Below are 18000 nucleotides of genomic sequence, written 5' to 3' on the forward strand. Positions count from 1 at the left end.
TCAGTATCCAAGTGGGTTCCCTAGTAAGGGGATTGGGGTTTGTCTCTGACGTGAACTTATTGGCTGGCTCTTTGATCACCTCCCCCTGAGTGGGGAGCAGCCTTGCCAGGCCACAGAGGAGGACAATGCAACCAGTCCTGATCAGACCTGATAAGCTAGGGTCAGATGGAAGAGGAGGAGGACCTCTGCTATCAGTGGACTTGGAGAGGGGCATGGGAGAAGATGAGGGAGGGAGGGTGGAGTTGGGAGGGAACAAGGGAAGGGGTTACAGCTGGGATACAAAATGAATAAACTATAATATATAAAAAATAAAAATTTAATTAAAAATAAAAAATAAATAAATTTAACTGAAAAAAAGGGGGGGGATTCCATGGTAGAGGCAGAGCTGAGAGAAACACATCTGATTCCAGGGAGCCATGGGGCATTTCTGGTAGAGCTCTCACAGGGTCCTTAGATGCTGCAGAAGCTGTGTACCAACAAGAGGGTGAAGAGAGCACTGTGAGATGTCAGTCCAGGAAGTCAGCATTTGCTGATCCCTGTTCTTACAACGACCTCCTGACCTCCTAGGCTGGGCTGCCTATGGAGCACTTGCTCTCATTACTTGTCTTTTAGTTTAGTTTTTTTCCTCTTTGTTTCTCCCTGTCTTAACAAAAAAAAAAAAAATTTTTTTTTCAAGCAATGAAAAGGAATCATGCTTATTTAGGTATGGCTATCTGTGTTTGATATAGGCCAGCATTCCACCAATAAATATATTTTCCTAACCCAATCAAAGGACAAGACTCATTCATTTCACTTAAAGATCACCCAAGATGCCTTGGTTTCACCATCTCATTAAGAGACCCTGATGTCAAGCAGCAACTCATTGATCTCAATTTCAGAACTGATGAAATGATAAAGTACTAAAGCACTGTCATCTCTGACATTCCCGGAACACGGGGAACAATGAGAAATTTGGGACATCTGAAAGGTTCAAGTGAAGGGAGTCCGGAGGCTGCAGCACCGTCCCTGCGAAGCTTCCCTCAGCTGCCCCCGGGGGCGGAGAGGACGCGCTCCAGAAGACTGAAATTTCATCAACAATGACGGATGGATTTCCTTGAACAGCCCCTCCCCTCTTGGTGCACACGCTCAACTTGGTTGGCTTCCTCAGCCAGGAGGCCTAGATGTAAGTGTGGAAACCTTGTGCGCCACAGGGACACAGTGCTCAGAGCAGGGGGCGGGGAGGCGGAGCAAGAAATAAGGCTCAAGCCCTTCTTTTCTTTCTTAAAAAAGGGGTTCCGAATAAAGGTTTGAGCTCGAGAGAACTACAGAAAACCAATGCAACCCATGTTGCAAACTTCAGTTCAGGGGTTCCTTTACTCTTTTAGGAAAACAAACAAACAAACAAACAAAAAAACTATTTCCAAAAGGAAACTTTCTTAGTCACACCACGTTCCCTCTGTCACATACTAAACAAACACAGGACCAGGAGATGGAAAGAGAAATATTTAACCACAGAGCAACTGCACTTGCCCTCAGAAGCGAAGCCAGAGCAGGTGGCTCCAGCAGCAGCCACTCTTCTTGCAGGGTGCTAGGAGTGTCCCCAACTCCAGGCGCACTGTCTGACCAGGACCCAGATCGTCTCGTCCCCCCCACCCCGGGGAGGGAGTGTTGAGGAGAACCTGGGCCCCACTTCTGATAGCGGGAGGAATAGGCAAAGTGCCCATGAGCCCAGCGAGCCTGGCTTAGGTAAGGCTTCAGTGGGGGTCCGGGGTCCGGTGCCTTCTGCTGCTGGCCCCACGCTCCGCCCGCTGGTGCTGGTGCTGGCACTCGGAGGTGAGTCCCGCGGTCCACTGCAGGGCGCACCTCCTCGGGAAGGGGGCGCGGGCTCACTCACCCGCACCAGCAGGCAGCAGTAGCAGGTCAGCACCACCGATGCTCTCATCTTGGGCTCGGCGCGCCTCCCCGCTCCTCGGCGTCCTCAGCAGCTCCGGCCCCAGCTCCGGGCCTCCCAGCGCAGATTTCCTCCGTCTCGCGCCTAACGCCCTCGCGGCTTCCAGGCTGCGAGTCCCGGCCCCGCCCCTCGCCCAGTCCCCGCCTCGCGCCCCTTCTTTCTGCAGAGCCTCTCCCTGGCACTCGGTCCACCAGATCTGCGTCCAGGCTTTCCTCCCTCCACCCCAGCTCCTCCCCTCAGTGCTGAGCCCCGGGCCTCACCCCGAGCCCCTTCTGGCCGGGGTACTTCCCTTGTCAGCCCTGCTCTCCCGCGCCTCTTTCTGCCGGCCCCCCTGCTAAGCGCGCAGCACTGCCTCCCTCCTCTGAGGCTGCCTTGCCCGTGTCTTCGGAGGGCTGGAGGCTCAGGGAAGCAGATGTTCATGTCAAGAAGGGCATCCTCTAACCCCAGGTTAGGGAACTTGAGCGGCAAGGCGGCAGCACCAGGAAGTAACTTCCCATGCAAATGCAAAACCCGCAAGCAGCTCCAGGAGGAAACGCAGGCAGCAAAGCGGCTGGACTGGATCGTGGTAGGGGCTGCACTGGCATGAGTACGGAGAAAGAAGAAAGCTCTATTGTTTTCCCCTGGAGAACCCAAGACCACCAGGGATCAGGGACTTCAAGGCAAAGCGGGTCTGCCCATCGGTGCCAAAAGTGCCTCCCCAGATCCTCCTGTGTTACATGTGTGGGCCCTCTAGACACCAGGCCTGCGGGGACACTGCCACTTCTCGGCTGCAGCTTGGCTCTTGACAGGCCAGCCTAGGGAAGAGCAGACAGTCACCAGAGACTAAAAGCAGTAGAGAGTGAACCCTACACACTTCCGGGTGTCTATCTGGCCATTAGCCTTCTCCTCACTGAGTTCAAGATGTGCTCTGTGACACCATTGCTCCGTGGACCTGGGGACCCAGGACTCTGTCTCTCCTCTGCCGTCCTTCCATCATCTGTACATCTGTCAGTGTCTGACCACCGGGGAATCTTACAGAGAGAAGGTCTGGACGCTAGGTCTGCAGGCTGGGGCCAGGGAGCGTGGGCTCTGACTGTCCACAAACACCACTGTTCAGCCAGTGAGTCTGATCCACCTGCATTGTGTAAGTCACAACAAGGACCGCTGCCACCCCAGAGGGTCCGGTGAGAGTCAGGAGAGCTGATACACAGGTGTAGTTGTGAGTGCCTGCATGCTAACACCTGCATGGGTGTTAAAATCAGGCGAGTCGCCGGGGCTCTTCTCCACAGCCATGGAACATATGACGGCGCAAAGTGATAGTTCTAAAAATGGCGAGATACAGCGGGGGGAAACGAGAGGGGCTTGCCCTTCCTGGGGGATTCCTAGAGGAGTGATGGTCCCAAAGAGACTGGGCGCTAGCAGAGGTCATGGTTCCTTAGAACTTTAGAAGGAGGTGGCCTGGGGCATGTGGCATGCAGTGGTCAGCACTTGTGGCAGCTCAGAAAGCAAAAGCAGGCGCCCCTGACACACAGGGAGCAGGGTCGTTGCTGTCTACAGCAGTTGGCTTGTCGGCAGAAAGAACAGCAGCTCCCCAGCCTACTGCTCCAACTTTGTCTGAAGACCCACTGCTAATGAAAGATGGGACTGGATTTGTCACTGAGAGTTTGCTCTGTCTTTCTAGGTCTTTCCATTCTTCCTTCCAAGCTACCCTCAGAGAGAGAGAGAGAGAGAGGCTCCCTTGTGCCTATGGGTGAGTTTGCTTGGGTCTGCAATGAGCCCTTACACTGTTCACAGCACGGATCTGAATCTGAGTCTCAGCCTTAGGCTGTGCTCTCCAGCACACCCCAGACTTTGCTCTGACCTCTCCCGCTCACCATCTCTACCTACTGATATTTGGGCAATCCATCCCTTCCACAAGGACATCCTCTTGGGCAGTTTCCTGACACCTCCCACTTCAGGGACTGCTCTGGATTCCAGACTAAGGGTTAGGGTTAGGGTTTCAGTCCTCATTATCACAGAGGCTTCTTACACCCCAAAATAGCATATGGGGCAGGGCCCTTCATACACCATTTTAGTTAACCCTCCTGGTGTGGGGTCACTGATTTCCTTTTCCTTTCACCAGTGAAGTTTAATCTCAGTCATGAGGACCAAAGCTGGGAGTTCAGATCCTCCATGCTCAGCTAGCACTCTCGTGGAGCTGATTCAGTGGTTAGAAGCCTATATGAACACATAAAAAGAGGATCCTCAGGAAATGACAGATGACAGCCACTAACACCTGCAGACTCTCGCTCAGAAGGTGCTGCTTCTTTCTTATCTACAAGGGCTTTGTGTTCAACAGAAAATCTTCAACAACAGGAAAGAATGAAAGTGATTGTTTCAGCTCTGTTTGTCTTCCATCTACAAATGAAATTCATTCTCTGTGCTTTTTGTGGCACCACCCTGTAACGAGGGGAGCAATTTCAGGGAGTACATAAACTGAATCTATTTGCTGCGCCTGGAGGAGATGGTTTTGAGACACATAGCCCATTAGGGGTTTCAGCCACAGGTTTCTGCACCTTATGTGCACGGAAGGAAAACAGCACATGGCTGATTTGTAAAGGGCAAGCCTTCTCCTTTGCAAACCATGTCAGATGACAGGTTGATGGCTCATCCTGACTCCTTTAATATCCTGCAAAGCAAACTAAAATCCTCTTAAAATGTAAGCTTTATATGCATTTCTTGTTGGTTATGAGTCTTTAAAATGTAAAATGAAAACGTATGAGAGTATCACCTAATATTCTGTCAAAGCTGGAGATGAGGAAACAACTTTATACTTCATTGCACAAATTGAAAGGCACGCCTTTGTGCCTGTTTTTACAGAGAAAGTCAATGAGTGGAGCCTGTTCTCATGGCTGTCTACCTCGCTGTGAGGTCTAACCCTCCCATACCTCGGGTTCAGTTCTTCTAGGAGAGGAGCAACTCATAGTACCTGTAGAAATAGGTCTTCTTCCATTTTAACTTTTTCTTGTACTTTCTTTTTATACTGAGCTTGCTGTTAAGCTAGTCATGCACGAGTGTTGAGCACAAACACCTTTGCAGATTCCGAGGGTGCTCTTCCCTGCATGTCAGGGTTCTCCAGGGGGGCAGAACCAAGAACAGAGAAAGGAAGATCCTCTAGGGCTTTGCATCACCTGAGTATGGAGGCCGAGAAGCCCCACAAGAAGCTGCCTACTTGCTGCAGAAGTGGGAAAGCTGGTCTCACGGCTCCATCTAGGTCTGAAGGCCTCAGATCCAACGAAGTAGATGGTTCAGTTCCTACCCACAGCAAAGGATCAAGAGCTGGTAGATTCCAGAGTCCAAATTTTCAAGAACCTGGAGTTCTGATGCCCAAGAGAGGGGATGCTGATCTGAAGCGAAAGCAAGAATTCATCTCTTCTTTGCATTTCCGACCCATTTGAGCACCAGCTAACTGATGATACCACAGACTGATAGTGGGTGTCCCATTTAGCTCTAGGCTCAATCTCTTACCCAAAACACCCAATTACAAATGCAGGTGCGATGCTTACCAGCTGTCTGCATTTTCCTTAATCTACTACAGCGAGTACTGACACTCAGCATCACATCCGTGCCATGTTGAGTGAAAATAGAAAATTTTATTCTCCATCTTTTTACTGGTGTTTTTTTAAGTAAAACTCAGGGGCATTCCATTTCCAATGACACAGATAACTTCCTGTACGTGGAACAAGAAACTCTGATGCCTTCATGAGAAGAAGGTTAAAACGAGTGTGAGAGACACTGGAAAGCCAAACTCAGTTTTTAAGTTCCTATAACCCACCAGTGAGAAGTCTTGGTTGAAAAAATAGCAGATGGTAACTTCTTTTCTCAAATCAATAGAGGGGAAGACAGCTTGAACTCCAAGGATCAGGGGTAGGTGAGGTAGCGGTGGGCCTTGGCTGCATCCCTCTACAGCCACCTCTTGTAGCCAGATCTGAGCTCATGAGCTCTGGTTCAGGTTCAACTCAATTGCGTAACTGTTTGTTCTAAAAAGAATAGCTTTGCTCTTCAAAATTTGAAGCTAAAGCCTGAGTTATGCAGAATAAATGGCATAATTCTTAGTGCTAAGTTCTCCCTACACACATGCCAGCAGAGGCATACTCTTCATGAAGATCCAGAGAATTTCAGAATCCTGGGGCTCCTTCTCCAACCTCTGGGCCATCAAACGGCCCCTTTCATACAGTGTGGGCTCTTTTGTTATTGTCAATGCTTGTGTTTGCTTTTTAAGATGGTCTCATGTAGTTTGGTTGACCTCACACTACATCCTACATTAGCTAAGCCCAACCGTGAGTTTTTCATCTTTCTTTCTCTGTCTCCTCAGCAGTGGGATTATAAGCATGTGTCATATGTCTAGCCATATAGCTATGTTTTACACTTGAAAATCAAGTGTATCAAGAAGCCAACATGGGTGAAGCCATTAGAGGGCCATGGCAGCTCTGCTTTTTGCCATTTGACATGTGCTGATTTTCACAGAGCTGTTGTACTGTTCCAGGTTCACAGGCCACCATGAGTTTGCAAATTTGCCGGCAGCCTGTGACCTACCTTTATTTCCCAGTCCCCAAGGAACCGATGGAGCTTGGCTATGGCGATAGTGGTGGAGTGTTAACTAGAAGCATTGTCTCAGCTCCCTGGATAGATGATCATTCAATCAAAAGCAAACATTACCCAGCACCACATGTGTTCTGGATGCTTTGGCCATGTAAACACAGCCTGTGCTTGTTCTTCAGGAGTGTGCTGTCTGCTGAGGACAGTACCCCAGAATGCACACGTGTCACAGGGAAAGTAAACATGCTTTCTTGCGGCTCTGCTCTAATAAGCTAAACTGGCCAGTTAGATGGACAGATAGTAAGATAACTTTGTGCTTTAGCACCAGGTCTTCTGAGCGGAGATTACAGCCAAGAGCTTCACTGCGATGCTCTGTAACTGAAGAGCAGGAGGGGTGGCTGGCCTAGGCTGCCCACATTTCTGCTCAGAAATTTCCTTTGCTCTACCTATCAGGACCCTAGGCTGATTGCTTTGACCTGTTTTTCTCTCCACAGCAGTCACCTAAAGCTCTGTTTGCCCTCACACAGTGATGTTGCCTTCTGGGCCAAAATGGTGGGTTAGCAAGCATGGCTAAGGAAGAATGGAACAAAACAAAAACAAACAAACAAACAAAGGGAAACCAGAAGAGGGAGCTAAAAAGCAAAACTCAGGTGCTATGATCCAAATATGATTTTTTGTTTGTTTTTGTTTCTGTTTTTCTACATTGTCTATAGGGAGTTTATCAGGAAAACAATTTGTTTCTCCATCTAAGAGAAAGCATGTATGACAGCCCCTGATCTGAGTATGACTTCATAATGACTTTCGTGACCAGGGCTTATGGGTGATTTTATCATGGTCTCTGGGTCCTCATAGCTTCATTGGGTTTAGAGCTCATGGAGACCACACAACATCTGGGCATTCTCACGCACGAATAAAGCTCAAGGAAGAGCCCCTGGGGACCTGTGACAGCAGCAGAAGACTCCTGCATTTGCCAGAGGATGCCTCTGGTTCTTATGGCTTAGATGCCTGGCCGATGCTGAGCGTCCTTTAAATGACGCCCCCAGCAAGCCAAGGGAACAGAGGGCATTTGTCGCCGGGAAGTGACTTTTCTCCAGGTGGTTGATGTTTTCTTCTTCAAAGAAAAAGGATTGAATTTGGAATCAGAGTCCAAAGGTGCTAAGTTCTTCCTCCACTCCAGGACAGACGAGGACACCAGTGCAGAGGAGGTGTCCCCGAGGGGCCTCCCAGCACAGCAGCCTGTACTCGTCCACCAGATACTGCCCACCCTGTTTTTCTAGTGGAAGAAAAAGATCTTGTTTTAGTCATAATTTGTTTCATTATCAAAGTGTGAAAAACATCAAAGGATGAATCCGTTTGGAGCAAGCCCTCAAGTTCAGGCTATAAACAGTTCAGTAAATGAAATTAAAAAGCCCCGAGGCCAGTGTGGACTTTACGTGACGCCGTGTTACATTCTGTTTGAATAAGGAAGTATGCAGGGCTGGGAGTCAATGTGAGTACACGTCTGGAGTTCGCAAAGCCTTTGGTTCCACCCCTGGTGCTGCAAGACAGGAGGAGAATTAATCCTTCCATTTTCTTACGCTTCTCGTGAAATGCTTTCTTAAAGGTGATATTTTAATCAAAGTCGGAAGGAAACGTAAACACGCGGTCTTGTGACTCACCAGCCAGGACAACCTGGGGCATGCGGAGCAAGGGAAGCTGCTGCGCAGGCAAGGAGCCCCTCTCCCTTCCCCCTTCAGTGGAGGAGAGCTGCACGTGGAGGCCACAGCCTTGCTGCCCCGGCTCCAGGCGCGGAGCCCTGGCCCTGTCTCATTCCCAGTGACAATGTTCTTAGTTTAAAATGCATGGCTGGATGCCTCTCCCCCTAACCCACCGACTGCTTCACAAGTCATTCTGCGCAGCAAACCTTCACGTGCCTACGCCTGCGTTGAAGGCTCGCACGCTGGAGTCCCTGAGCGACAGTCACTCGTGTGTGCTTGGGCAGCACCTAGGCATACGCATGTCCATGTGTCCCAGGTGCTGACAATCAGGACTGGGTGGATGTGTCCTGCCCTTCACCCCCGCAGCTCCCTCCACGAAATGCCCTGCGGCGGTGTGTAATCTTCCCACCTGGCCCTTCTCAAGGGTGCTTCCTGAGGCTGTGTTCTGGCCAGGGGAGCACTGCCCCTCAGTGGACAACGTCTGCCTCACACTATCTTTCAGCCCAGCAGGGGATGCCCAGTGTAGATGGAAACAGGGTCACTGAGAGTGGAGCCCGGGAGGGGCACGGAAGGCACTTCCTGCCTGGCGGCAGGGCTAGAGGAGCACCGCCATCCTTCCTAAGAGTCTACGCAGAGAGGCCAGGACCTACGCCAGCTACGGTTAGAATCTGCCTTCCTCCCAGCACCAGGGCAGCATGATATGTGTGAAACCAGAACGAGGGACAAGGTTTCGGGCCTTGTAAATTACAGGCAGCGTTTTCTGGGGAAAATGTCCACCAGATGTGAACAGGGGCGATGTGGATAACTAGCTCTCCAAATCCTGGAGCTATGACATCCAAGATGCTCCACTAGAGCGTCTGTGTGTCCCCCCCCACCCCCCCCCAGGGAATGAGAAGGTGCTGCACCAAGAGAGCGACCACACAGATCAGTGATCATTCACAGATACTGAGTAGCAATGGTAGGCCCAAACACAGAAGCTCAAAACAGCTGAGTTTGACACGGCTAAGCTCTCAGGACAGGGACGCTGCCATTCACCTAGGACTCTCCAGGCGTATGTGTAGGTAGCTGGTGTGCTACATGTTTGTGTGTGTCTGGTGATGTGTGCATATATGCATGCGTAGCTGGTATGGTGATATGTCTGTATGGAGTGGCACATGTGTTTGTGTGTGCAGCTGGTGGCTGTGTGTGTGGCTTTGTGTGTGGTATGGTATGTAGGCAGTTAGTGAGGTTCGTGTGTGTTTACACATGTCTTTGTGAGTTGTGCTGGGTGTAGCTGGTGTGGTGGGTGTGTTTGTGTGGTTGGTGTAAAGTGTATTATGCGTTTGTAGCTGGTGTGGCACAGGTGTCTCTGTGTAACAGGGTATATGTATAAGTGTGTAGCTAGTAGGATGTGTGTCTAGAGTGAAACATGTATTATATATGTGGTATGTGTAGCTGGAAGTGTGTGTGTGTGTGTGTGTGTGTGCATGTACTGTGATGTGTGTTGTGCTGTGTGTGTGCCGTGATGTTCCTCTGTGTTGTGGAATGTGTAGCTGGACGTGCATGTGTCTACTCGTTCCATATTCATCATTTCTCAGCACTTTCAAGCCTCGCGTCTTTGTGCCACAAGGAAATAGCTTCACACGGCATGAAGGGAGGACTGTTCTCTGGGCAACAGGGTCTGTTACTCCAGTGCTTCATGCTTGCAATTCTTTTTAACAGACTTGGGGATTTTCAGGCATTTATTGACATGGGTTCGAGGACAAGTAAACACCACAAAACTTAAAGTCAATATATCGCTTAAAGAAAGTGTCACCCCTCCCTCCTCTAGTCTCCTTTTTTAGGGAGACCATAGGTTCCTTCTCCAACTCAGGTACCTGGCTCACCAGCCAGGGCCAGGGGATCATTTCAAATAGTGTTTAAAAGTAAAATGAAATTGAGATAATTTTCAGGTATTTCAGACAATGTTATCGCCACTCTTTCTTTTTTGTGTGTATTGTGTAATGGTGTATGTGTTCTTGTATGTGAGTGTGGACATACATGTGGAGGTCACAGAACAACTTCAGGTGACCACCACCTTGTTTGAAACAGAGTCCCATGTTAGCTGCTGCATAGTCCAGGCCAACGGTGAAAACTATCCACACGCCTATTGACAGGTGAGTGGATAAAGAAATGGTGTCTTAGAAGTAGGAAGTACTGTCATTTGTCGCAACGTGATGGAGCCAGAGGGTTTATGCTAAGGGCAATGAGACAGGAAGAAAAGCATGACTTCACTCAAGTAGAATCTACTCTGCTCTATTACAGCTGTTGGAGAAATCCCTGGGCCGGAGTCAAAGACCAAAAGAGTTTCTCCAGTACAGAAAAGGATTGGCATGATGTTGTGTTCTTTCTCAGAGCTGGCTGTGAGGTTCCCATTGGACAGGAGGACACTAGATTGTCAATAGGAGGACAAAATATAGACGTGTACACAGATAAATATACACAAGCACACACATCCACATAAACACACACACCCAAAAATATACACATGTACACACATAAATCACACGTACACATACATAAACAGACGTGCATACACATAAATATAAATGTACACAGATACATAAATATATACATGTACACACATAAACATACACTTGTACACATACAATTATAGTTATATACATACACACAAACATGACAATACACACATGTACATAGAAATATACATGTGTACACATAAATGTGCATATATACACAGACACATGCACATATGTAAACATACACACGTACACACAAATATATTTATAGACATGCAAATATAAACCCTAGCACTAACCCCTGACCCTAACAATAACCCTAACTCTAACCCACCCTAACACTGTAACCCTACCCTAACCATTAACCGTAACCCCTAATTCTAGTCCCTAACACTAACCCCAACCCCAACATTCACTTTTACACCTTCAAGCTTTGGCCTCTTGGGGAAATTCGTGAAGGTATTCTCCTGTCCTTAGTGGTTCCAGAGAGGATGATTCCACAACCCTTTTACGCCTGTATCCTTCATGTCTCTCAAGCCAGGACCACAAGGCTTCTGCTGGCCTGTGAGCTTGTGCTTTCTGAGTGGAGCCTGTCTGCTCTCCTCCGGGGTTGCTCTTCTTGAGTGGAGAATCCCCAGGCCCTCCTACTTACAAGCTGGAGGCTTAGCTGTGAGGAGTCTCGCTTGCGATTTCTTGCTTTACTATAGTTCACATCAGATCTCCTCTTACTTCCTTCAGCAAAGCCTTGCCTTCAACATTTACTTTTCAGTTGTTCTTTTACATTCCAAACTGTACATTTTGTATTTCTTTTTGCCCTGTTTGCTCTTTTTCCCTGCAGACCTGCATAATAGTGATAACTAGTAACCACACATTGGAATCAATATCAGGTTGTCTTGAAATTGTCTCTTCAGAGGAGATTAAATCAACACCTTTCAACTTAGTCTCAGCCAGTTTCTAAGAGAGCAGAAAGCAGCCACATTCTTTGACAAAATGCCACGAGGATCGAGGATCGTTTCTATCCTGGTTGCTAGCATTGTTTGCAGAGGCATGAGTTCTTAGGTAAGCGCTAGAGGAAGCAGAGCTACTGTTCTTTTCTTCAATGGAAGAAACTGACACCATTTTCCAACGGAGAGGCCATGAATGGACATGTTAACACCTGGTAATCTTTGATATTCTGTAAAGTCAGCTCTCATCAAAATCCAACAGCACTGAGCACTGCATCTCATCAACAGAAGCAATTCTTGTGGGGGGAAAAATCACAAGAGCTTTGCTAAAGAAATGCGCTTTGGAAAGGAGTTTCAATGCAGCCATGCCTAAAGCTTTGTGGTGACAACTGTCATGTGGAAACTCCCCCCATCCCCCAGAGTTTCACTGTTTAAATATATGAAAAATAAACCACTTGGCATCAGACTCTAGAAGCTTTGACAAGCACTGGATGAGCTGTGCTGACTTGAGTTTCATTCTTTTTTTTTTTTTTTTACAGTTCACTGACATTTATTTCTGTATCATCTATAATATACTAAACATATCAAAATTAATTATGTTTTATTATTATTTTTAATTACAGTTTAGTTACTTAGTATCCCACCTATAGCTCCCTCCTTCTTCCCCTCCCAATCCCACCCTCCCTCCCTCTTCTCCATCCAGGCCCCTCCCCCAGTCCACTGATAAGGGAGGTCCTTCTCCCCTTCCTTCTGATCCAAGTCTATCAGGTCTCATCAGGAGTGGCTGAATTATCTTCCTTTGTGGCCTGGTAAGGCTGCAGTCCCCCTGAGGGGGAGGTGATGAAAGAGCAGGCCAATCAGTTCATGTCAGAGACAGTCCCTGTTCCCATTACTAGGGAAACCACTTGGACACTGAACTTCCATGGGCTACATCTGTGCAGGAGTTCTAGGTTATCTCCATGAATGGTCTTTGGTTGGAGTATCAGTCTCAGAACCTCCTCCATTTCTGGTGGGAATGTAAACTTGTACAACCACTTTGGAAATTAATCTGGCACTTTCTCAGACAATTAGGAATAGTGCTACGTCAAGATCCAGCTATACCACTCCTAGGCATATATCCAAAAGATGCTCAAGGATACAACAAGGATATTTGAGTTTCATTCTTAACTCACCTGGATCATTTGGCTGCCAGCCATGAGGCTTGCAGGCACCCCCACAATTCTTCCCCTCTTTAGCCTCTTGTGAACCTCCAAAGCACGTTGCCATCAGCACTTCTGTCTTCAAAGTCCTACTAGGATGGTCCATTTAGCCTTGCTTACTGTGATCAAACTTTCTCCCAGTAACAAGTCTCAAAGTCTACCACATTCCTCTAAAGACCGTTGTGGTCAGGGCAGTCACTGCAGTATCTTACTACTGGTACCAGTTATTTCTTAGCTACTTTTCTACTACTGCAATTAACCACCATAGTAAAGGCAATTGATAAAAGAGTCTATAGTTTCAGAGGCTTGGAATTCGTGGCCATATGGTAGGGGGAACATGTCACCAGTCAAGAAGACATGATGCTGGAACAGCAGCAGAGAGCTCACACAGTGAGATGCAGCCACAGAGCAGAGGCAGGTAACAGGTAACTTAGCATGAGCTTGTGAAACTTCAAAGCCTGCCCCAGGAACACACATCCTACAGCTAGGCCATATCTATCCTTCCCAAACAGTTCCACAAAATATAAGAGTCTATAAGGTTTGTTTTTCCTCATTCAAACAACAACAGTGGCAAAATTCTGTATTCATGCTTGTTAACATCATCTTTTTTGGTGATAATTTACGTTGCACTTGGACACCGGATACTTTCTATAATGAATCTCTTTGGATTTACTTGAAATAAATGTGTTTTCCATTTTTAACGTATCCCTTTTTTGATAAAACATGGAAAGGTGCTTTCCCTTTGGTAAGGAAGGTGAAACAAGACAATATGACAAGGATAGTCATGGAGTGAATAAGGTTTCGGACTTCAGATACAAATAACTGATGGGTTCAATGTATGTTCATGTATTTCCCATATGCAGACACATTAGTGCCCATTCTAGTGTATGTGGCCATGAGAAACACCATGGCCCAAAGCAACTTGAGACAGAAAGTGCTTAATTTTAGGCTCTGGGTCATAGTCCATGTTTGAGGGATAGTAGGGTAGAACTCAAGGCAGGATTCAAGAGGCAGCAACCACAAAGGAGCACTGGCTACTTCCTTATGCAGCCTATGACCACCTGCCCAGAAATGGCATTACCCATAGTTAGCTGTGCCCATGCCCCGTCAACCCTGATATCAGGCAATAGTCAATATACTTTAATGAAAACACAGCCACAGACCAATCTAATGTAGGCAATTCAATTAAGGGTCACTCTTTTCAGGTGACCAGCTTGCATCAAATTGACAGTAAAAACTCACAGGAGAGTATCTGAGTACCTGGTGTAAGCAGATACTGAGAAAGCACCAAGGGGTGCTTTCTGAGGATGTTCTAAATGAAAACATTTTCATTCAGTCTCTGATACCTATCTAGGCTTATGACATGCCTGGATACCTGTATGGCCTAACTCTTCCTTGTTTGGAACTCAGGAAGGGTTTGGTGCCTTGTTTATGCAGGTTCTGTGCTTGTCTTCAGCCTGAGCTCAGCCGAACAGACATTACAGGAACAGTGGTTGTCTTCGTTGAGTTCCTATCTTCTTCCCTGAGGTAGCAAGGAGAGGCCTCCAGTCCCACTCTGGTCTTGTCATGTTGATCTTATGCTTATTTTCCTGGATAGAAATCTTTTCTACCGTATAGCTGCAACCATTGTTTGAAAATTCTCAGTCTTCAAGCAGTATACCTTACTTTTATCCCAGACTAAATGTCATGGCTCATATTTTAAGACTATCAATACATATCCTAATATTTTGTTGGTATAGCTATTTTCTTAGGTCAGTAAGGTCTGTTCTTGAGCTGTGTTGTATAAAGCTCAGTAGAAGAGTATGTGCAAAGCTTTCATAAATCCATTGCTTGGATCCAAAGCACAACAGGAAAAACAAATATGCTGTTGTTTAAACAGTGATTATATTATAGACTTGAACTGCAATGCCTCACTTGAGATATCATCCAGTATTAATGAGCACCTACTGGAATAAGTGGCTGATTACCTTGTCTGTGTTATTGCTCTCTTATAGGACCCCTGGACTTCCGGCAAGCAAAGAACATTATTTTCTGACAGCCTTAATGCTTTGAGATAATTTGGGGGAACTTAAGAAGAGGTAACTTTAGGCATAAGGTTATTGCATAATTCAAAGCTGATTTCTGTCCCCCCCATATCTGGTTACGAGCTTTGTTCTGACACTTTCCTGTCTCAGTATGGTATATAGTGCTTCCCAATTGTCCCCTGATATGGCCAAAAAGCACCTTACAGTCAGTCACTGAGCAGGGGAGAGAATAGGGCTGGACTTCCTGACAGCCTGGGCAGGAGGAGTTAGAAGAGGAAGTAGGAAATTCAGACATAGCAGAGGTCTAGATGAATCAAGAGAAAGAGCTGAGCAGGGGTTCTAGGTGATATCCATGAATAGGTCCTTGGTTGGAGTATCAGTCTCAGAAGCCCTGTGTCCAGATTTTTTGGTTCTGTTGCTCTCCTTGTGGAGCTCCTGTCCTCTCCAGGTCTTACTATGTCCCCCTTTTTTCATAAGATTCCCTGCACTCTGCCCAAAGTTTGGTTGTGAGTCTGAGCATTTGCTTTGATATACTGCTGGGTATCTTTCAGAGACCCTCTGTGGTAGGCTCCTGTCCTGTTTCCTGTTTTCTCCTTCTTCCAATGTACATCCCATTTGTCTTTCTGAGTGAGGATTGATCATCTTACCCAGGGTCTTCCTTCTTGCTTCGTTTCTTTAGGTGTACAAATTTAGCGGCTGGCTCTTTGATCACCTTCCCCTGAGTGTGGAGCAGCCTTACCAGGCCACAGAGAAGGACAATGAAGCCAGTCCCAATGAGAACTGATAAGCTAGGGTCAGACGGAAGGGGAGGAGGATCTCCCCTATCAGTGGACTTGGAGAGGGGCATGGGAGAAAATGAGGGGGGGGTGGAATTGGGAGGGAATGAGGGAAGTGGCTACAGCTGGGATACAAAGTTAATAAACTGTAATTAATATAAAAAATAAAAAATTAACAAAAAAGAGAAAGAGCTGGAACAGTAAAAGCTAAAAAAAGAAAAAAAATGCAACTATTGCTGTGATGTGTGCTGGGAGGAAGCCAAATTTGCTAAGAGGGCTAAGAACAGATTAATAACTGCTCAGTTCTTGTGTTGTGAAGCTTGTTAAAACAATATAGTGGAATTTCAATTATTTGTGTTATAGCCAGGTTAACAGTGAAACTAAGAAACAAACATGTTTTATAAAAATAACTTTTAGCAGGCAACCTACCAATGAACTGCAAAAGAAGTTGATGATGATATATTATTGTTTTGGCTTCCTAGACTCAAAAATGCTTTTAAAAGTTTAATCTAAAGCATTTTTTTCATTCAAACAAACAAACAAACAAAAAAATCAAACAAACAAAAAAACCTGTGCCACCAATATGGCTGGGTGGCAGAGTACTGTTCCTAAGTTCAATATCCAGTATTACAAAAACTGGATATTGCATTTTAAAAGCCCACATGATTGTTATTCTTGCTGTATTTAGAATCAAGCTGTAGGAGTTTAAACGAGAGTGTTCCTCCATAGGCTCCTGTATTTGAACACTTGTTTCCTAGTTGGTGGTAGTGTTTGGGAAGGTTTTAGAGGTGCAGCCTTGATGGAGGGAGTATTTCACTGGGGACAGGCTTTCAGATCCAAAATTCATCACATCCATTTTGCTATCTCTGCTTTGTGCTTGAAATTCGAGTTCTCAGAGTCTTGTCCCTACTACCATTCTATACCCACCACGATGGGCCCTAGGCCTATGGAACAATAAACCAAAGAAAACAAAGTCAAAATCCAAACCCAAGACCACCAAGTCTTCTATATCTTGTCTTGGTCATGGCGTTTTATCAGAGCAACCATAAAGAAGTTGGTACCAGAGAGCAGGCTGCTGCTGTGAAGAAGTGGCCCAGCGGAGTTTAAAGGAACGTGGAAGGCGACTTTAGACTAGAAAGGCAGATGAGTGCTGTGAGCACAGTTTAAATAGATATTTTAGTGGAAGCCTGCAAGACAGTAGTTCTTAGGGCAAAGCTGACTTTAGAGGTTTGTCAAGAGGTAAGAAACAATTTTTAAAACTGGTTCGAGGCTATTTATAGGATTGTTTTGGCAAAGAATCTGTTCACTCTTTTTCCTTTTAAGAACTTCCTTGATGGTAAATTGAAAATTGGTTCTGTGCTCTCCTTGTGGAGCTCCTGTTCTCTCCAGGTCTTACTATGTCCCCCCTTTTTCATAAGATTCCCTGCACTCTGCCCAAATTTTGGTTATGAGTCTCAGCATAATTTCTAATTTCTTTGGTAGATGCAATTACAAGGTAGCATACTATTGAATCTGTGGCATGACTATGAGAAATTACTGTTTCTCAGGTCTATGGTGAAGAAGAGGAAGTGGGACTCAATATATATATATGATAAAAAGAACACCAGAAACTTATCGTTGCAGCCAAAGCATGTGCTTAAGTAGATAAGATTATCACCATATGGAGAGACATCCTCGTCTGTACTTCGGTAATGGAAAGGGTGCTCTCAGGTCAAGAGACCACCTAGCTTCTAATTTGTAAAAGGGAGCTTAACACAACAGTTCTCAACCTGTGTGTCGTGACCTCTTTGAGGGTCAAACAGCCCTTCCACAGGGGTCACATATCAGATATCCTGCATATCAAAATAATTTTATGGTTGAGGGGGTCACCACAGCATGAAGAACTGCATTATAGGTTCTCAGCATTAGGAAGGTTAGACCACTAGCCTAAAGCATTTTCTGCTCCTAAAAAGCTAACTGAGTAAAATTATGTCTGCATGAAAACTATGTGATTCAATAGGTCAAGATTCATCCCAAGCTGTGTGCACAGCTTGGCAGTGTTTTCTACACACCGCTGCCTATTTAAAGGCATGCAATATGTAAGAGTGAAGGGTTCACAGATTCTCCCTCCGTGATTTCAGAGAGCTGCTGAGGCCAGGCAGAATGTGGCAGGGAGTCCCTTTGTGAAGTCTGTGAGACCTTAAGAGGCTGTGAGATGCCATTGTGTAAAGCTCTATCAGTGAAGTCTGGTTTGTGGTGGAGACCCCAGGACATTAGACACGGCAGAGCCATGAGGCCTCTGTCAAGAATAGCTTCATACAAGGGAGCCAACCCAAGCTAAGAGAGAGATGTACGTTGCAGGCAGCAAAGCTGGAGGGCTGGAATCACCTAAGCTC

At 46.4% G+C, this 18000-nt stretch overlaps 1 protein-coding gene across 2 annotated transcripts in view; it reads right to left on the reverse strand.

Moving 5' to 3' along the window:
• Vipr2 (vasoactive intestinal peptide receptor 2) overlaps positions 1-2082 on the reverse strand; it is a 70521-nt gene extending 68439 nt beyond the window's left edge. For both annotated transcript variants that reach the window (XM_055607573.1, XM_055607574.1), the window contains exon 1: positions 1874-2082. In XM_055607573.1, the coding sequence (XP_055463548.1) occupies positions 1874-1921 (48 nt within the window). In that variant the 5' untranslated portion in view covers positions 1922-2082. The remainder of the gene's footprint in view (positions 1-1873) is intronic.
• Between the last annotated feature and the right edge of the window lie 15918 nt (positions 2083-18000).

The sequence above is a fragment of the Psammomys obesus genome, unplaced genomic scaffold (genome assembly GCF_907164565.1).
Source record: "Psammomys obesus unplaced genomic scaffold, mPsaObe1.curated_primary_1811, whole genome shotgun sequence".
NCBI classification, from domain to species: Eukaryota; Metazoa; Chordata; class Mammalia; order Rodentia; family Muridae; genus Psammomys; species Psammomys obesus.